Source organism: Xenopus tropicalis, chromosome 4, assembly GCF_000004195.4.
Source record: "Xenopus tropicalis strain Nigerian chromosome 4, UCB_Xtro_10.0, whole genome shotgun sequence".
Taxonomy (NCBI): Eukaryota; Metazoa; Chordata; class Amphibia; order Anura; family Pipidae; genus Xenopus; species Xenopus tropicalis.
This window is the reverse complement of record NC_030680.2, coordinates 108,716,946-108,739,310: the sequence shown is the minus strand read 5'-3', so window position 1 is coordinate 108,739,310 and position 22,365 is coordinate 108,716,946. Positions and strand designations below refer to the sequence as shown.

General features: G+C 39.2%; 1 protein-coding gene across 2 annotated transcripts; it reads right to left on the bottom strand.

Moving 5' to 3' along the window:
- Nucleotides 1-704: 704 nt before the first annotated feature.
- On the bottom strand, nucleotides 705-19,747 carry mfsd14a (major facilitator superfamily domain containing 14A). 2 transcript variants are annotated; one of them, NM_001016552.2, is given in 13 exon segments: nucleotides 705-2,258; nucleotides 2,824-2,984; nucleotides 3,066-3,163; nucleotides 3,527-3,639; nucleotides 4,845-4,916; nucleotides 6,174-6,287; nucleotides 7,457-7,675; nucleotides 8,341-8,455; nucleotides 8,815-8,942; nucleotides 10,740-10,802; nucleotides 15,265-15,360; nucleotides 16,103-16,215; nucleotides 19,635-19,655. In NM_001016552.2, coding segments are annotated over 12 exon segments (1,467 nt in total). In that variant the 5' UTR covers nucleotides 16,184-16,215; nucleotides 19,635-19,655; the 3' UTR covers nucleotides 705-2,051.
- Between the last annotated feature and the right edge of the window lie 2,618 nt (nucleotides 19,748-22,365).

Below are 22,365 nucleotides of genomic sequence, written 5' to 3'. Positions count from 1 at the left end.
GGTCTTTTAAAGATTTGGGGAGAGTCCTTCTGATGGGAGCAGGAGGCAGGGGAAATAAAAAGTAATGATGCATTCACATAATAAAAAATTAACATTGGAATATTTATTGCTGTGAAGCACAAAACCTAAAATCACTGATGGAGCACCAAATTGTTAGGCATCCTCCTGTGGTTATATTCACTTAGCTCTTACCCATTATCCAGGGTAATTATGCTGCCATATTTTGCCAGCCTTCCAGGCATTTCCTGTGCTGTTTCTAGAAAGCTGCATGCACAGTACAGAATACTCAACAAATGTAAAGTAGTCCACATGCACTGCCACAGGGGATCCATGGGAAGATAATGGCAGTGTGGTGCCCAGCATAAACTACTCTGGGCTGGTTTAATGAAGAAGAGTGTTAGCCAGAGGTGTAGGACTATGGCTAGAAACACTGGGGGGGGGCTAAAAACTTGGCCTTAGATGCCCCTTCCCATCTCCTTTCTGAGCAGAACACATCCCTGTTTTCATTCTGAAGTTCTCTCTTTGGCTGTACAGTGACAGCAACTGATAGGTGGCGCTATTGTTACAAAATCCATTATATAGGCAGTAAATAGCTCTGAAACTGAAAAAACAAAGTAAATACAAAAATACTATACTTTAGGCCTCAACAGTAACAGGACCTTGGAAACTTGCTCTCTAAGCAAGAAAAAAGCCACCACAGCAAATGTCAATATAAAAATATTTAGGTTTATTCATAAATTTACATCATTCAGATCTGAGCCAATGAGGAATGTTCAGGCAAATAGGAAAAAAAAATAATTGATAATGTTAAGTTATACAACACTTTATACATAGAAACACTTTAAATAACCAACCAAAAATATACACAAATATACTTTTTAGGAGAGAAATTCACATCGGTTATTTTATAAAGCTTTCTGGGGAATCTGAATCTTCCAAAATCGAATGTGCGGAAAAAGGCCACCAATAAATGCACAGGCAGTTCCAAGGCGCTTGGTTGAGCATTGTGTGCTGTGTATTCAAGTTTTGGAGACGGAGTGTCCAGAATCTAGTGGTATTTGATAAACATTGGATAAAAGCTGATTGGAGGCTGAACAAACCTCCTCTTTGCCAGGAACCAGTGTACTGTGTTTAGCTGGGAGAATGGCCAGCTGATGGTAGCTTAGATAATAGAGATGGGATGTCAAACCAAAATGCTCCCTATCTGGCTGGGAAGGAATGCTGGGAGTTAGAGTTGAACACCAGCTGGAAGCCTGTAGCATGATTATCCCTGTCATACAGTTATTAATGTGGATGGGTTTATCAGTCCATTGGAACTGTGAATCCAAAACACAACCTGAAATGCTTTCCAAAGCACAGCACAAGGGAAGTGTACTATGCACTTACTGTTAAGGCTTCAAATTATATGTTCTACATGTTGTCAGTTAGAGCTCAGATTTATGAAAGGAAATGTACAGCACCAGAAATGTATGCCCTTATACAGCAGCGAGAGAGAAGACATCTCTGGCTGCCACTTCTCCATACAAACTGTTAAAAAAACCCTCATATTTCTGTAAACATGTAAAAGAGCTGCACTAATTACCTAGTATTTTGGCAGCAAAGACATAAAATGCTCACACAACTGTCAAAAAGGAGCAAAGCGGCTGCTATTAAATTAGAAAAAAATAAAATACTTTGGCTTTCTATATATATATAAAAATTAACATTTTCTGGGGTTAAACCTCCCAATTTGTCCAGACAATTCAGCAAAAAACACGTGCTTGTACCATTCTAAGTTGCAGGCTTGTAGTACTCTATTGGTTTGAATGACTAGATAGGATGATGGCCACCAATACACCAGCATGGTTGGGAGAGGCTTTAGATGACCTGCCAGTTATCAAGCAGGACTGGGACGCCATCACTGTGAAGGCTGGTTCCGCTGTTAGAGAGCTGGAGGCTGGTCCAATGGTTCTCGTGTCCAGCAGCTGAGAATAAGAATCCAACCGATAACCTCAGCACAGTAGTGAATGAAATGCAAATGTACAAGCAGCAAATATCAGTCTCAGGCACCATCATACATTTGTGTCCTGCAGAAGAGGTTCCTTGCCTTCACCTTGTGCTGGGGGGCTGTGCTGGTGGCTGTGTCCTGCCCCGTGCTTTTTCCAACTGCCGGATCGAATGTTCAGATTGGTGTGTTCAGGAATAAATAATGCTACAAGCAAAGCCAGCAGCACAGAACAAGAGCCAAAGAGGAATGGAGGCCCAGGGATTATGGAATTCTGCAGAGACAGCATAACAAATAAAAGCTTACCAGAATGTTTCCCAAGCTATTTACATGTTACAAGAAAGCATACTTGGCAATGGGCTATTTGGTGACAGTGGGGAAAAGGCAGCTATGGCTTGCTCCTACCTTCACCTTATACAGTGTACAATATGGGCAAAAACAAGCGCAAACCTCTGCTCTACAGTATATGGCATGTGCTAACCCTGACCGGTGTGTCCACTTAAGCACAGCAACACCCCTTGTACCACAGGCCCTGTGCTTAAATTCTGCAAACACCGTTGCATAAGGCTGCGATTTAAATGTTAGAAATATTTTTAAATTTGGAAAAAAATCCACCTTTTAAGTCATCTTCCAACCATTATGATTATGAACATGTATTTGTAAAGCTCCAATGTATTCCAAAGAATGTACAGACATAGCTGTAGCAGTTACCCTGCTGTTATTTTGCCCATAATCTGTAAAGAAAGATCTCATATAACCATATCAATCTGCAAGCCAATCACTTTTCTGTATGAAAGTGTAACTGAAAAGGTATATGGCAATACTGTACAAGACCATACCTGCTCTGATTTTGGCGCCGTCACCTTCCCCACATGCTCTGTTTCTGTAATAGGCATCTCATTCAGTTCCACATGAAAGATATAAAATATAAAGCCATAGAGGGCAGGGCCAAGCCCATTGCACAGCCCGCGGATGCCCGTGATCATTCCTTGTACAACACCTGTAACATACAAGTCACATTATGGAACGGATACAGTCAGGCAGCTGGGGAAAACCACTTACAGTAACAACTCACACATACCTTGCTGGTCAGCATCTGCCGTTCGGGAAACCAAAGCACTTACTGCAGGAAATGTTATACTGGACATGGCAGCCACTGCTCCAGCTGCCCACATCATCCTACCATTAGGTGAACAAACAGAAAGCAAAATGGAAACTGTTTTTTTTTGGACATGAAAACATTTATACAGTCACCAATGTTTTCTATTGCTATTAACTCTATACATTTAAACTCAGACCATATCTGCTTTCTTTCATAGTTTAAAACCAGGGAGGCACCAAATCCATCATTTTAATAGATGCACCTGCACTCGTGGGTCAGGCGACTATTGCTAGAAAACACATTAGCCAGGCGTTTTTCAGTGATAATCACCACCCCACAAATGCACCCTGCAGCTTTAGACACATGGGAGAAAACTTAACAGCTTACAATATATAAATGCACATTATAGTTGGACAAAATATTGGAAAACTTTAACGTACCAAGGCTCAGAGCCAAAGCCATACCAGGCCAGCTGCAATATCTGGAAGCCCAGGCCCAGAAGAATAGTGTTCTTGTTTCCTATCGACCTCATTAGTAAACTCAAAACAACAGTCTGCCAAAAAAGTGAAAACACATAACATGAGAAAACACTTAGCACTGTCCCAGTAAACAGGAATAGGCATTAAAGGCAAACTGAATGAAAATGAACCACACTAATTGTGTTTCAGACACTAGAAAGGAGCCTCTAGTCGGCGATGTAATTGCTTCAATGTAATACTGACAACCCTGATATCTTCTCCCTCAGCTCAACCCTTTCTCTTCTCTCCCTTCCATTTTCTTTCTCTTCTATCTTTTTTTTTTCCTTTTTTTGTCATGTTAAATATTAAATACAAAATAAAAATGGCAAACTAAACCAAACGCAGTAACCTTAATAAAGGGTTAGTAGTACACACTGATGTATACCTGGGCTCAATTCTATTACCCCTGAGGAATCCTCCACTTGGCAAGTGAAACCAAGTGACCTGCAGTAATTATATCCAGGGTTTTACTTAAATTTTCACAGATCTGCCCTGCTTAAGGGCTGGGGTTGCCTTGAATTCATACAGAAGTGTAAAACATAATGTACAACATTTCTAGCTACTTCTTTCATTAGGATGTAGTTATCCTTTAAGTTCAGGCCCAATAAGTCAATGCATTGCTGGGACTTTAAATAATAAATAAACTTAATAATAATAACATTAATAGATTCACTAAAGGGTGCTCAGACATCCACAACACCTTATGAACACAACCATAGGTGCAGCAAGAGACTCTGATATACAGGTTGGACCAGAATAAATACTGCGGGTTCTTGTTCTGGTCTGGTTTGAAAACAAAGCAGACGTCTTTTGAAAAGGGCGAAAGGGTGCGTGAGAATATATGGAAGAAATTTCCCCTGTTTTGGTCAGCCCCTTCAAAATCTGTGCCAGACAAAATATGGTCTTTCCCAATTGCCCAATTAAACCTTAGGTATGGAAAGCATCCCCATATGGTGACTTCCATCTTCTCATAATACAAAGCACAAGTCATGCACAAGTGCATATGGCTGATAGCATAGCCATAGAGAGAAGGGATGACCACACAAGAGAGACGGGTGAATCAGACAAATTTTTCATATTTACAGTACAGGTTAAAAATTGAGAATATAAACATCTGAAAACAATCGCCGATACAACTATTTTAAGATGATTGCACCGAAAAGTGTGATTTTCATTAAGGATGCCTTAGACAAGGGTTCAAGGAGAAGCAAAAACACATACTGAAAGGTATGTAGCTTACCTGAGCAATGATGGAAAGGATCCCTAAAACAGCTATAAAGGCTGCAACACTTTCTGGTGAAAAATCCATGATCTAATAATAAATGTAGAAAAAACAGGGTAAAGCAGCAAAAAAGTATAACAAAGAATTTAGTTCTTTCAGCAGAGTGAGGGAGCTGCTTATTACATGTAGAATACTCCACTCCTCTCCATACATGCATTCCAGCTTCTGAACTGTGCTAAGATGTATCAATAGATTAGAATGTAGTCTATGCATGGGCAATCCATGCTGCTCTTTGATTATAATTATATAAATGCACATCCAAAATTTAGAGAAGAAATGGTATGCTTGTTAATAATAACCACACCACTATAATATAATTTGGTCGTTATCCAGAGCTTTACGTGCTGACTATGTGATTGTAAACCAGCGTGACTTTGAAGGGACCAACAGAGGGAGTCCTGCATACCCCAAATCCTACTTTGGGATATTACAGATTTTGAGCATTGCAAAACTAGGGCAAATTAGCACATATCATGCAGTTTCAATTAACTTACACTCTAGGAAACGTGTTTAGAAAATAAAACAGTCTAGGACATCCTAAAAAATAATTTGCTTAAGCATTGCAATTGGTGGCTTCATTTGTAGATTGAATCGGCTGGATTACCACATCTTCAACTAATTAGTATTATTCCAAAAATACTTAAATGTGTTACTGACTGAGGGTACCTGCAGGTCAGCTGCAGATTACCACAGTGCCCCAGTAAGCGCATCAGTAAATTTTATTTGGGTACACTGCTAATGTGCACAATCCCAAGGTAATGATCTGCAAGCTGACTGTAAAGCAAATGTAAGCAGACTTTGTAAAATACCATAATGTCACTTTTTAAAGGCTGAATTAGTGAGCCCCTTTCCCAAAATGTATTACTAGTGCAGTGTTTCTCAACCTTTTTGGGCAAAGGCACACTTGTTTCATGAAAAAAATCACGAGGCACACCACCATTAGAAAATGTTAAAAAATTTAACTCTGTGCCCAGCAGCAGTGCCCCCCTAGTACATTGGTGCCCAGCAGCAGTGCCCCCCTAGTACATTGGTGCCAAGAGCAGTGCCCCCCTAGTACATTGGTGCCCAGCAGCAGTGCCCCCCTAGTACATTGGTGCCAAGAGCAGTGCCCCCCTAGTACATTGGTGCCCTGCCTACGGCACACCAGGCAACATCTCGCGGCACACTAGTGTGCCGCGGAACAGTGGTTGAAAAACGCTGTACTAGTGGACATATACCCAAAGTTAAGTATATAATTTAATCTTCTTTCATTCTATTTTCACATTATCTATCCTGACTCATGCTTACCTGTCTAAGGTAGAGAAAAAAGCTGGAGTACTGCCCAGCTTCAGGGAGGTAGGAGAGGAATACTGTGATACATATGAGCAGTACAATGGAATCTTGCCCCACCTTTTTCAAAGACTAAAAGATAAAGAAAAGTTTGGATAAGAGCCTGATTTAGGATTTAGATCTAGTTGAGCAATTCATAAAAACCACCGCCACAAAGAAAGCATAACATGTAAAATGTACCCTCATATGTAATTAAAGGCACAACGTTTCTCAGTTTTTCCTGGTGCAGTAACTTATAGCTACCTGCTGATTGGTTGCTATAGGTAAAGCCTGAATCTTTTATATTAAAATTCTGTCAGACCCTTCACAGACGTTAATGTGTCTTTACAACTTAATACATCTTAGAATACAAGGTAAAAAGTGTGTACGTACACTTGTCAAACTGCCACTACACCAGAAATTTTCCATGGTAGTTTAAAAATTAAATGTATAAAGGCACCCAGGCAGAAGTTGAAGGGGCCAAAGGTGGGGAGAGGCAGACATATGGCTTCCTCTTGTCTACTATTTTTCTGGGGCCCAGGACTCTGCCCATTGCTAAGGGATGATCTACTTCTGCATCCACAAATGGTTCATAACAGAGAATATACAATTTGTGGAACTTCAGTCCTGTCAGTCCTGAATGTACATTCTACAACCTGCGGCACCGATAGGGCAGGAAGGTTTATGTATCAGTATGGCCAAGTGCTGAAATGCTAAGAGTGTCAAAACTGGAATGCCAAATAGAAATAATGTGAACTTATGACTGGCATGGGCTGCTAACATGCACAACTCTTTCCTAGCAAGGGCAGGTTGTGCCTGCCAATGATGCTACCATATATGAACTTACACTGACTGCTAATACAGTTTATATACGTACCACCTGATACATCCATTGCTGGCATTTATTTTATTCTATTCACCATTGGCCATAGTATTTTCTCTAATAATACATCCACTGCTGCTAGTTTGGTACTGAATCCAGTAGGAATACTATAAAGTTAAGTGTATAGTAATTGCATAGCAATTAAATGTTATTAAATCATACGAATTCAGCTACAATGTTAGTCTGTCGCTGCTTGGGTAGCACAATCATTATATTATTTACCATTTGCTTGCTATACATATCAGTACAAGGCATGCATGAAACTCCAAATAAAATGCACTCTTCACTTAAAGAATAATGTAAATGTAAAACAAGGGCAATTAAATTCCAGAAAATTCAAAAATATCTTGTTAGCTTTAAATGAAAAGTGGCCACTTACTGCAAAAGGATCTGCTTGTTCCCAAGAAATTGGTGCTCCCCAGGATGCTGGCCGCATCTTTTCCGGAAGAGACTCAGGAACAGCTACCAGGATAAAGCAGATGTCAAGCAGTGCAATGGCTGTTGCCAGAAGCACCACAAGGTTATCCCCATATACACGGCCCAGGTAAGCACCAATAGCTGGACTTGTGACTAGACTAGCAGCAAACGTGGCAGAAACCTGTGAGGGATTTAAGTGGAGTTCTTTAGCAAAATGTGGTATAAGTAAGATGACAAAGGATAAAAGTATAAGCATTCTGAAGAGTAAGAAACTGATTTAAAAGAAAGATATAAAAAAAAGCAAAAGCACAAAAGAACATTACAATATACAACTAATATACATCTGTGTAATGCTGGTATTGTTAGACTCCTCTAGCTGCTTAATACAAAAATTAGGAGATGTTTATTCATTAGTGTGGAGAGTTCCAACCTCAAATGTTGCTGTTGCACAAAGCAGCCCTGACATTCATTTATAAAAGAAAAAACATCCCAAACTTTTATTGCAACCCCAAATTCTTCCCAGCATGCACAAAAATTATCCAGCATGTTGCGTGGCAGTGAAAGCTTGTAAGCAAAGATAGTTAATGGACTGATTTTTGCTAGCTTGGTAGATGGACACATACATGTGTGTGGCTTTCACTTTGTGGAATACCTGGTACATTTAATATACACATTTATCTAAAGGCCAGTTGGGTGACCTTCCTTGTGAGACAATAACAGATTAACGGTTACCTGAGAGAGGAGGGAAAATAATGTGTTAATAAACCCTAAGATCATTAAATGGCAATAAGAGTGCTTTATTTATCTTATCTTTATCTGGACCAAGACAGACAGATGTTAACTCACCAGGCCATATGCCATACTTCTTTCATGCTCCTGCGTTATATCCGCTACATAAGCGAAAACTACAGAGAATGTAACAGCAAACACCCCAGACACAGAAATAACCGCAAAATACCACCTGCAAAATTAAGAGAAGTACAGGTTTAGTGTTAACAGCATGAGGATTAGAGTTCATCTCTAACTCTACGGTAATGAGGAATGAAATATATATGTTTTGTGGATTTGGCCAGGAAATATTTGTGTAAATACTTAGGCTATGTGTGACATTTGTTTAGAACATGAGTTTGAATACAAAGAAACTGAGCAAATCATGAAAGTGTCAGCTTATGCCAGCACTGAACTGTCCATTGCAGTATAACGACTATGGACTAAATCTCAGCTTTGCAATAAATCCTGTGATTCAGCTGAATTCCACACAGAACACAGGATTTGCTGCATCCCATGTTTTAGGGCTTGGTAAACACAAATCTCACTCACCATGGACTAATTTTCATAAGTGGAATGGGAGCACAAGTGAAAAATACTGTTAGCAGCAGGAAGGACTTTCTCCCCCACACATCTGATAGTGCACCTATTAAAGGAGCACTTAGGAAGGACAATAAACCCTGGAAGAAAAGAAAGAAGGGGTCATATGTAAATCTGAAAGACAGTAAACATTATATTATTGAAAACATATTGCAGTCTGTGAATGACTCTAAACAGAACAATTGGATTCATTGGATCCGCTCTCTGCAGGTTTTTGCATCATTATTTTTACATTTGCATTACAGCAATATGTTTCCTGGTTCACAACCATGCAAGGAGCACATGATAATTTCTGTCCCTATTCTATCCCTCAAGCCCTGACTTGCACATTACAGGGTTTATTCTATAGCTGAATAACCGGTTTCAATAAAACCGACAGTATCAGCAGTTTGTTACTAAGACATAGATATAAGAAAACCACACAAAGCTGCAACCACTACTCAGTGCTACCGGAAAACATAGCAAAAAGTAAAAAGATAATTTTTGTAAAAAGATTTGCCTCAGTGAAGGAAAAAATAACTTTTTGACTCCATAATGGCAATTGGACCAGTCTATAGTGTGCTAAGATCTAAATTCTGCAACCTGTATTTTTTCCACTTGCTAAAAAGCCATCCAACCCCTTATTGAAGCTAATTGCCACTTCAGGGAGAGACCAACAACTTTAAAGTTATCACTGTAAAGAATCTTTTTTTAAATATCTGTTGCCATTTATTTATTTATTTATTACTATACTATTTGAGCAAACTAACCTTTTGAATATACATTAATATTTGATTCATTATTTAATGTCTCAAAATAACTGAAACTGAGAGGTCTCTACTGAAGATGCAGAACTCACTAAAATCCTATTGTAAATGGCATCATCAGAATGCTCCATAGAGCTGGTCTTTAAAATAATACCACATTTTTTTTCTCCCCAACAATCTATTTCAGCACTGAAAATGGTCTGCATCCTTTTTTCCTGCATGTGATATGTATCAGGATGTAATGACACAGATGGGTGTTAGTGCCCAGTGCTGCTGCTGTGCTATAATGTGCACAAATGCCAAGCTAAAAGAATGCCCAAACTAGTCAAACACAGTCTAACAAACTCACATCTTTATTGGCTTTAATAAACTGTGGCAAGTTTTCCCACTAATGTTTTGACAAATCCATAAACAAATCACATATAATTATCTGGATTTCCCAGTTCGATATGAGGACCTGAGGAACTGAGATAGGTATGGAATCTGTTATTCGGAAACCCATTATCAAGAAAGCTCTGAATTACAGAGAAGGGCATTCTCCAATAGACTCATTTTTTTCATTATTTTAATCAAATTAAAAAAAAAAAAAATCTTGAAAATGATTTCTTATTTCCCAGTAATAATAAAACAGTACCCTGTACTTTATCCCAACTAAAATGTAATTAATCTTAAAGGCAAAACAATTCCATTGGGTTTATTTAACAGTTAAATGATTTTTAGCAAACTAACAGTATGGAGATCCCAATTACAGAAAGATCCCTTATCCAGAAAACCCCAAGTCCCGAGCATTCTGGATAACAGAGCTCATACCTGTATATGCTCTACAGCAGTGATCCCCAACCAGTGGCTCAGGGGCAACATGTTGCTCACCAACCCCTTGGATGTTCCTCTCAGTGTCCTTAAACCAGGTAGTTATTTTTGAATTCCTGGCTTAGTGGCAACTTTTGGTTGAATCAAAACAAGATTTACTACCAACTAAAGCCCTCTGGAAGTCGAGTGTGCATAGAGGCTACCTAATAGCCAATATTAGCCCTCCATGAACTTTTATGATGCTTGTGTTTTACATTTGACTGAAAGTTTGGGGACCCCTGCTCTACAGATTCTTTGAAAATATAAAAGAAAAGCTCTTACCTTGACCCCCTGAATGAGTCCATTCATTAGGAAGGTATGTTTAGGAAATGTCTCATGTAAAACCTAAACAGAACAAAAGAAGTATGCAGTTTAGGAATATTACTGACAGTTAAAGAGATAACCAGTAAAATCATAAACATGCAAGAGAGCAGGAAATGCATAGACAACAAAAACCCCACTTAGCATGAGGAAATATCAGTGGAAATACATACAAATACAATAAGCATGCAAAAAGAGCAGCCAGCAGAAAATTATTACACTTCAATGAATAACAAAACATATGTTGTGTGCATGTTCAGCAGTACATGCAATCATACCAAAAATATTTAAAAATTAGCTTTTATTTTACTTTTTAACCAACAAAAACAGCAAAAAAATAGGAGGTACAATCTGGTGAAGGAGGCCCCAGCTCCCAAGATATATCCCACTCCCAATATTGATCATTTTGCTTTACATTGCTGGCCAGTAATGTGGCATTGAACCCAAAATTATGCTTACAAAGCACATCCCCCTGGCCCTTTGTGTTTCTCACAAATAAATCTGCTAAATGTATGTAAATGCTCACCAAGAACAAATGGATTTATACATGTATTGCTCTCATTTCATCATTATGGTATACTGCTTTAGGCACAATTTTCAGGTTTTCTCAAGTAAGCTCTTATAAGATAAATGAGTTTGTGATAAAGGAGGATTTCAATTCAAAAATGCTTCCAAAAATGTAAACAGGAAAATTGTTCTGTTTCACATTGAAAGAAAAAAAGAACTGGTGGAGCAAATGTTCTCCTCACATTGTTACTCTCCCTGAAACATACATCTCATACTGCTAAAATGATAGGACTCTTAGCGCCAAATGTAAAATTTCTGGACCCTGCCGTAGATACCACATCTCTGGCTGGCTCTTCTAGTGATGTGACTAGTCTGCGCCAGGCCCCACCTGCAGAAAAACTTTGGAGGGGTCAGACGCACAGGGACTCTGACCTCGCTCCCTGCCCTTGTCCCCCGTATGCCCAACCTGCATTACTTGCTCCCTGCCAGAAGATAGGACAGTGTAGGACAGTAGCTGGGGGAATTATTTGCAACTATAGAGATAGCAGTCCCAGCGGGCCCAGGGTCTGCTTCCCCTGTAGTTACACCAGTGGCTCTTTGATCTACATCATGGCTTTCTTCACAAGGTGAATAAACTAATATTGCTCTGTTTTACATTCACAATTTCAGTTGCTCACTAAAATATACTGCTATATGCCATATTGATCTACAGTGGATATAAAAAGTCTACACACCCCTGGTAAAATGTCAGGTTCCTGTGCTGTACAAAAATGAGACAAAGATAAAATATTTCAGAACTTTTTCCACCTTTAATGTGACCTATAAACTGTACCACTCAATTGAAAAACAAACTGAAATCTTTTAGGTGGAGAGAAGAAAACCAAAAAAACTAAAATAATGTGGTTGCATAAGTGTGCACACCCTCTTCTAACTGGGGATGTAGCTGTGTTCAGAATTAAGCAATCACATTCAAAATCAAGTTAAATAGGAGTCAGCATACACCTTCCATCATTTAAAGTGCCTCTGATTAACCCCAAATAAAGTTCAGCTGCTCTAGTTGGTCTTTCCTGACATTTTTTTAGTCGCATCACACAGCAAAAGCCATGGTCCACAGAGAGCTTCCAAAGCATCAGAGGGATCTCACTGTTAAAAGATATTAGTCAGAAGAAGGGTACAAAAGAATTTCCAAGGCATTAGATATACCATGGAACATAGTAAAGACAGTCATCATCAAGTGGAGAAAATATGGCACAACAGTGACATTACCAAGAACTGGACGTCCCTCTAAAATTGATGAAAAGACAAGAAGAAAACTGGTCAGGGAGGCTACCAAGAGGCCTACAGCAACATTAAAGGAGCTGCAGGAATATCTGGCAAGTACTGGCTGTGTGGTACATGTGACAACAATCTCCATTATTCTTCACATGTTTGGGCTATGGGGTAGAGTGGCAAGACAAAAGCCTTTTCATAAGAAAAACATCCAAGCCAGGCTACATTTTGCTAAAACACATCTGAAGTCTCCCAAAATCATGTGGGAAAAGGTGTTATGGTCTGATGAAACCAAGGTTGAACTTTTTGGCCATAATTCCAAAAAATATGTTTGGCACAAAAACAATACTGCACATCACCAAAAGAACACCATACCCACAGTGAAGCATGGTGGTGGCAGCATCATGTTTGGGGCTGTTTTTATGAACAGTTCCAAATACCAGTCAATATTGGCACAAAACCTTCAGGCTTCTGCTAGAAAGCTGAACATGAGGAGGAACTTCATCTTTCAAATGACAACGACCCAAAGCATACATCCAAATCAACAAAGGAATGGCTTCACTGGAAGAAGATTAAAGTTTTGGAATGGCCCAGCCAGAGCCCAGACCTGAATCCGATTGAAAATCTGTGGGGTGATCTGAAGAGGGCTGTGCACAGGAGATGCCCTCGCAATCTGACAGATTTGGAGTGTTTCTGCCAATAAGAGTAGGCAAATCTTGCAAAGTCAAAATGCGCTACTCTGATAGACTCATACCAAAAAAAAAAAAAAAAATTTTTGTACAGCACAGGAACCTGACATTTTATCAGGGGTGTGTAGACTTTTAATATCCACTGTACATAATCAGGTTTACTAAACCAAATTTAGACAAACTACTTTACATTTATATAGCACTACAATATGATATCATATAAAAGTCCAAAAAGTGCTGCTTTTAATTTGAAGGGTAATATGCACTTCAAATTTTCACCCTGCTTTTAGCTGCGATGCCACCAATTCTCTGTTGTGTCATTCCTCCGCCCAAGTGACAATAGGGGTTTCCAGCTCCCTGTCGATATGCTGCTTGTTTCTTTCCATGGAAAGGCACAACACTGCTGTGATTTATGCTAAGTGTAATATTTTCCCTCTCCCTATAATCTTCTATAATTTCATCTGCAACTCTTCCTTTGGGCCCAACACGAGTCACAAGTCCAACTTTTTTTTTTTTTTTTTAAGTGTAAATTCCTATCATACTGTTTACTATAAACCTATTCTAAGTTATCTTCAACTGTTCTTTATTTATTTTCTATGGCTTTCCACTAAAGCCTTATTAGTCTGGCTTTGTGCAGTTTGAGAAAGCAGAGGTGGTTGAAGTTACTAATCCCAGGCACAGAAAAAGAAAAACGAAAAAAAAAAACTGACTGGGAAGTTTCAATTGTATTGCTCCTTTTCATTTCAAGCCTTCTAATAAAATGTTTCCACTTATATTTAAAAACTTCTCCCTGGTTGCTAAGCAAATTAACCTCTTGCAACTTATTAACATTTTAAATACCACACCAGAACAATACATGTAAACAATCTTAAAAACCACAAACAAATAGAAAATTAAAACAAAACACTTAACGTTAATATGAAGGTGTACAACTTTAAGAATCTATTATGTAATCTATTATGACTGTCACTGAGAAATCACTAGACATGCGGAACCACGTGTCATAAGGACTAAATGAATTCACTCACATGGTCAAAGCTACCGAGCCAGCTGTTGTGTTTTTTTTATATGTACACATGATTTAAGCAACCATATAAACAACAATTGGAAAAATGCATTAGTTATCTACCTATGTACAATTAATTAATGCAGGCACTAAATGCTCAGTAACACACATGCGCATCAGCATGTAAGAAATAAATAATGAATACACTTGGTCCTATGTTGCATGTTGCCATGTAAACATCAGTGTGTCATAGATCAAACAAGTGACTGAAAACACAAAATCTACGGTGCCAGCACTATTGCTTTTTCATCATGGCATCATAAGTTTTATAACCATGGAACTAAGAAGGTTAAATCAGAGGTTTGTGTATGATTCCCCTTACTCTGTAAAATGCTGTGGGAGACGACGGTGCCATTATATATAAAAAAAAAAAAAAAAATTTAATACCCACTTTTTTCCGTAACTAGATTTTACTTCTAACGCCCTCTCTGAACCAAAAAAAAGGACAAGGGTATCATTTATATAGTGCTTTTGTCCCGTGGGACTCGATATACAGCAAGCAAGGCAGCCATAATAGAAGACCAGATTAAGTGATTTGTCCAGGGTCACAAGAAGATGCCACATGGAATCGAACCAGGGTTTCTGCCATGAGACCCCACATCTAAGGCTTATCACTTAACCTTTAAGCCAACTCCAGATTTTAACATCTGCACTATATAATTATATACATTTATAATAAACACGGTCATTTTATTTTTACACCAAAAACCTAAAAAAAAAAAGTTCACATAAATCCTCCAGTGCCCCTGGTTTTGATATTGATACGAAGTACTGATATTAGTAAATATGGCAAATTATGCTGGACAATGCCATAGGCTTTGATAAGTCTGTTAAAATTAAGGGGAGCAAAGCAAGAAAAGTAAAAAGTTAAGCAGAAAGAAATACTGCACAAGTTTCTGCAAAGTTTCACAAGAAATGTTACTAATTATTATGCTTTCTAGGCAACACAACTTACCACTAAAGTTGGAGCAGTCAGCAAACCCCAGGCGAAAAACTCCAAAAAGATTACAATAACTGCATGATAGACACTAGGAGAGCCAATCCCCTGCGGCTGAAAACAGGAGAAAATTATAAAGGAGGGAACTTGAGAGGCTTCAGTTCGATTTTGCTTTTTCAAAACGTCATCTGTAGATACTTTAGTGGATATGTCATTTTTACAATTGCTGTTATAAACTAAACTACAGATGTTTATTCTTTTTGACAGTTTTAGTGTAGTCTACCAATAGTTATAAAAACAAAATGTTACATAATGGATGACAGAAATAAATAGACAATCTTTTTAATTTCAATAAAGATACTAGTATAGCATTTATGTAAAAGGGTTCTTATTGTACAAAGCCACCAATGTGAAATTTTGCAACCCTTTTAATAAGCCATGGTCATGTGAGGCCCCTGAAATCTTGCATACTACAGTTTCCTGTTGTAGGCAGAAGAAGTTGGGTCACAATAAAACATGCCCACTATTAATGAGCCAGAAGAAAACATTCATACTGTCAGGGGTGGAGCAATATTGACACACAGTGTGAGAGGAAACCAACTGTCACCTTTCCACGAAAGGAAATAATAAGACCTTCACTTAGTAATTTGTTGCCTGGTGGCTTCTTCCTTTTTTCTGACAGCCAACTCTAACAACACCCCAGTCAGATTAAATATTTAAAGCAACAGAAAGAAAGCATATGTTCCACCCACCCCCCACATAAAAAAGTTGCCTGGTTCTTGGTAAGAAAATAATTTCCCCCACCCCGAGGTTGCACCCTTTACAGCAACGTATATATTGCAATACATAAACTCACAGATCCCCCATCCTTAATGATGATTTTCTTGGCCAGTAACACGCTACGGTTCACTCGTTTTTTCTTCTTCCCCTGAGTCATCTTCACATCACTGGAGACCGGTAGACAGTCCCCTGACCAAGAGAAATGTATATTTGTTAACAGTCTTGTAAAATCCCTCTCACTACATTGTGGTATTAGTGTGAAGTTCAACTTATACCCAAAGAAATTGTTTTCCTTCCACTGATTTTGTACTGATAATGAAGCAAAAGAACCATGCTATGGATAACTGCAGTGTTGTTCCCAGCTCTGCTCTGGCCCAAACCTCACAAGGACTAAAGGAATAATCTTGACAGAAGCTAGTAGGAATGGCTGTTGTGACTGTGTTAGTAAATAAGCCTCACTATCTTAAAGGAGAACTAAACCCTAAAAATAATTATATGGCTACAAATGCCATATTTTATTTACTAAACGTATTGCACCAGCCTAAAGGTTCAGTATCTCTATAGTAGTAATGATCCAGGACTTCAAAGTTGTCACAGGAGCTTCCCATTTGAATTTTACTAGAAGTGTCAGTGACAAGAACATGCACAGTGTGCTCTGGGCAGCTGTTAAAAGCTAAGCTTAGGGGTTGTTGGAAATAATCAAGCAGAAAATGATTTTCCTCTGTCATAAAATCTGATAGTACAGGGCTGATTATTAAATGCTAATTGCACTGGTTTCAGAGCTGCCATGTACTAATAATATGAACTATTTACTAATCAGCCTTATATTGTGACATTCATATTCTATATATATATATAGTATATTGTGAGACAGTCCCTAAGCTCAGTAAGTGACAGCAGCACAGAGCATGTGCAGGGAATCAGCAGAAAAGAAGATGGGGAGCTACTGGGGCATCTTTGGGGGCACAGATCTTTCCTGCTAAAGGCCTGACGTAAAATATTTCTGCCATATTTCTTTAGTTAAGCTCTAGCTCTGATTTAAGTAAAACCATAGGACAGGTAATTAGGCAGCATTTTTTTGTATATCATTGCTGTACATTAGAACTCATCGCTATACACTTACAGCCTACAGTTTCTTAAACATAGAGGAAATTAAAAAGTCTTAAACAAAACTCAATTTAAAAAGTTGCCTAGAATTAGAGTCCCTCAGTTGCCTAAGCAGCACTAAAGTCAGATAATATCTGTCTCATTAGTTTGATACAGTATAACTTTTAATCAAAGACAAGCTTGCCTATGTTCACTGGCCTTGTACAGCTGTGCGGCACAAACAGATCGACTTTCAGGCTAGACATTCTCAATACAATGGGACTGGAGTGCGTACAAACTGCCACTAGACAGCCCCCATAAATACTGATGGTTTATCTGTTTGTCAGAAGCAAAATTATTTGCAGATATATAGGTAAAGCCCATATACTAGTGGTGCAATTAGGGCAAAACAAGAAAAACAATAACTTGCAGCACTCTTAAAGCAAAAAGGTACTGAAATACACCATGGGGCACCACCAAAGTATGAATATAAAGCTGTGTTATAATTCTTTGCATGTCTGTAGCCAAATGTTAAATTGTGGCAAAAAAAAAAAAAAAAGCAAAATAAAGGCCGCTTAGAATAGAAAGGAGACAGCGCCAGGTCAAACTACACAAATGGAATATAAATAAAATCAAATACATTTAAAGAAATTACATTTATTTAGGAAGTCAACACAAATTGAAGGATATTTCATTTTTTTTGCTTTAAATCATTAAGACACATTCTATTAATTTAAATTATTTTCAAGGAAAACAGTGGAGGGAAACCTGTTTTTACAAGCCTGCTGTAACCCTACTATAGAACAGCACAATAATTAGGACTTTAATTGACAAAAAAATGATTGAGCGTTACACTATGATGTAACAGAGGTCTGTATTTGGTTAGAGCTTTTAGTCGGCCTGACAGCATTATGCCCATTGTGGCTCGACAGGCTTTAAAAAGCAATCAGACCACATCCATAAAAACATAATTTGGGTACCATTACCCACAATTCACAAATGTATGCAGGTATCCTGTATATTTATGTATTTTAGGCAGGCAATATCACACTTAAAGGACAAGGAAATGGTACTCAGATGAGTAGTGAAACGTCTTCAATGATTACCAAACAAGTCCAGTTGCTTTAAATTTATTTATATTAGATATACCATGACCTGGATGAATGAAAATCTTCATAGACCAAATGGTACTCACTTTCTATGCCAGTGTTTGTCAGGCCAGTTATTTTGTTTGTTTGTAATACAGGACAGGAGCAAAATATGTAAAAACATCTTTGTAGGTTTATCTGTGCGTGGTTAGATGTGGGTGATTTTCCACACCTTTCAGCCCTCACAAACAGCTCTGCTTATTTATCTCTATAAATTAGATCTGATCGCTTTGTATGGAAAGTCCATGATGCCCCTATCACATGGATCAAAATAAAATGCCATGGAATTTACGGTCAGATATGGGAATCAGCATGAACCCCCAGGAAAAGCAAAGTCAGATTGACAAACAAACATTCATATGTAACCAGATATGTGAACACAAAAGATGCACAAGCAATTATCAGCCTGTGGGTTACAGCAGGTTCAGATTTAATAAAGGCCCAATTTCCATTTCTCGCTAATCACAAAACAAAAACTGTAGTACCGTGTTAGCCAGTGTCAAAAATAATAATAAAAAAACAACAAAACTGACGAAGGGGCCTTAGAGCTCCGAAAGCTTGCAATGTATTTTTATTGTTAGCCAATAAAGGTATCATTTCTACAATACTCTTGTATTTGTGTTTTGTTGTTTTTTTTATTATCATTTCTCGCTAGGTATTATGGCTATCCATAGAGAGCTTCACTTCTACTAAACATCACTGTGCACTGAAAAATAGAATTGCCACCAAAACGAGTGTACCCTAAAACCTCACTTACATACCCCGATGTATAAAACAACAGTAAAGGAATGGGAGTTTTTTTTTTTTTCAATAACCAACACTATTTTCCACCACCAACAACAACAACATAAGCAAAAGGTAGAGAATTGTGTAGAAATGTTACAAAGGCAGAGCCCCAGTGCCCAGGAGGCTACCCCTTGTTCTCTATGTAATTGTACAAACATCTCTCACTCACATCTGACTAGGCCACAAGATTATATATAGAGAGGCTGTGCCGGGCCCCCTGCTGTCAGTGAGCTGCAGCTTTCTGTGCTGCTGGTGTTGCCATAGAAGTTTGAGTGCAGGTAGCCCAGCACAGGGATTCGATAGGCTGGGGGTACAAACTTCCCCCTCCTGCCAATGCAGTGCCCGTACAGCTCTACCGGAGACTAAAACTTCTGTGACAACAAACATTACAGAAAGCTGTGTGGGAGAAACAACATGCAGACACACTAGCTCCCGCCCTCCCTTCCGGAGCCTCCTACTCTCTGACAGAACGGGCCCGGCTAATCCAAGTAAGTGCAGCACTGCCAACAGTTCCGCTTATCACTGGCGATTTTCCTGACAAAGCCCACCGTCCCGAATTGCTACTTACACCTCCCGCACAGCTCCTACCTGCAAGCTCCTTGCCTCCTGTCTCACAGAAATTCCCAACGCCACAAGTCTCATCACGCGAGACTGTCGTCACGATGACACGTAAGCGCAATGACGCATCACGTAACCGCCTTGTGGGAGTGGCGAGCAGAGACCGCTTAACCACTGCGCAACCGGAAGCCGCTAGTTAGTGTTGAAAAGTGCGCTGGCAGCTTACCTATACTTTCTTCTCCTACTCTTGTTGGAGAACAAAAGAGACTTCTTGCGTGCTGAATGCCCTCCGCCACTTGGGCTTTCAATTGTTCCTAAGAAGGATTTAAGTTCTTTACTCAGCCGACTTTTGCTACGAAACTGAAAAAAAAATACAAGACTTTTTGCTGGTTGCTGACAGCATGTATCAGAGCATGTTTCACCAACAAGAGAGGGTGTGTGTGCAACTAGGGCTGGGTGAAATTGTCATCTTTTTATTTTTTTTGTACTTTTAGTCCCAGTATTTATGTGTGAGAAGGGGTAGCACAAAGGCAATTCAGTAGAAGAGGATGAATTATGATTTTATCAGGAGTTACAAGCAATGTTCCCCCTGAAGGCAAAGACGTGGAGCTACTTAGTAGCAGCAACTTGTCACCGCTACTAAATGCTAGAAAATAACCTGCCGTGGGGATAATGATTGCCTCTGCTAAAACACACATAGAGACAATTATCAGTAAATGATAAGCATTGTCTGTTTCTGTAGCCATGACAGTTGCTACAAGGAACTCCTAGGGGCACATTTACTAATCCACGAACGTCCAAAAAGCGTCCAAATGCGTTTTTTTTCGCAATGATCGGTATTTTGCGTCTTTTTTGCGAATTGTCGCAAATTTTTCGAGCGTTCAATATGAAAAAGTCGCGACAATTCACGAAAGTCATAATGGCTATGCAAAAGTCGCGACAATTCACGAAAGTCATAATGGCTATGAAAAAGTCGCGACAATTAGCACAAGTCGTAACGGCTACGAAAAAGTCACAACAGTGACGAAAACATAACAAAAAATACGAAAAAGTCGCAAAATATTCGTTTCCAATCCGATTTTTTCCCATTCGGGATTCGTAAATCAGCCCCCTATGAAATCAGGATTCAGCCATTCCAGCAGGGTTAGCATATGCTAATTAGGATTTGGAAGGGTTAAATGTCACCGCATGAACACGGAAGTGGGAAAATTTTTGCCGTGTGTTGACATTTAACCCTTTAAAATCTTATGTAGCATATGCTAATTAGGATTCGGTTCAGTATCTGGCCGAATCTAAAAAACTGGGTTCAGTGCATCCCTAGTCTTCACTTTATTTCCTTCTTTGCTATGTGCACTATGAGCACATTTTTTAAATTGGCATGCTTAGGTCAGAATGGATACAAAATTTGGTGTTTTTACATAAATTTCTTTGTGTGCGCCAAAATATGTGTGCGTGTTCACAGCTTAGAGCAGGGGTGGGCAAACTTTTTGGCTCAGGGGCCACATTAACTAACAGACGGGCCAGACCGGGCCGGGACAGCTTTACGCCCGGGGCTGCCATCAAAAATTATGGGGCCTCTCAGCTCCCCCCCAGCAACCCGCTGCCTCCTCCGTCCCGTCCTTCTGTTTCCCGGCTCCCCAGTGCATTCTTTTATATGGTTGCGCCCCGTGCGTGCTGACGCTGTGCGAACGCACGGGGTGCAACCAATCAGGGCCCGTCATTCTTTTAAGGGGGCCGGAGATGGCGGGCCGGATTGAAAGGGCTGACGGGCCGGATGTGGCCCGCGGGCCGTAGTTTGCCCACCCCTGGCTTAGAGAAAATTGGTTACAAGGTTTTTAGCTCCACCGCACCATCATACCCAATACCCCCAGTTTTATAAGTACTCTTGAATTGTGCGTGGATTTGCCGTAAGCATCAGTGATGCCATCCGGGAACATGCGCAGAGAGCACTCAGTGGCTTCAGAGCAGAAACTCTGCACTTCTGCCAGCGGGCATGCACGGTCCCTGTGCTGTGAGTATTGATGTTACTCACTTGCCTTGTTCTTTGGAGTTCTGGTGATCTCTGGCTCTGATTTTGATTGTCTGTTTCCTCTCTGATACATATGCCCTGCGTCACTGTTTATACAGCGTTCCGCTAATTCTTCTCTTAGAGCAGAACTACATGGGGGCTTTTATTTGCATCAGTTCTCCTACAAGTCAGATCCACAAGAGCCAGAAGGAAATCCAGTGAGATAAAGAACTGACTTTCGTTTCTTGTTGAAATTCTTTGTCAGATATAGATACATTAAACCAAGAAACCATTTAATATTATCTTATTTTACATGCAGCATCACAGTATATTGTGCTGTTGCATGATAAGAGTATAGGACAGATAAGTCTAGCCAACCAAAGTTATGTAGGGTTGTAAAGGGACTCATAGTATCACCATAGGGTAAGAACATTCAAGATAAGCAAAACAACTTTGACCCTCATTAGTACAACTTCCTCTTTAATATGTGTTTGCTGTAAGTTATACTATTATAATCTTTTCTTTGCTTGGTTTATGACCAACACAAAACACAGCCTGGTCTAGACAATACACTTTTATCAAATTTAGCAATATGTGAGGTTAGAGCTCACCACAAAAAAAATCACCTATTCGTATTTTCCAGTGGGTGAAAGAGTTCACGATTCGATAACTACACTTCTAAAAACCCCATGGGGCAGATTCACTGTAACTCAAAGGGAATTACTGTAGGATTCCTAGTAGTTTTTTTTCATA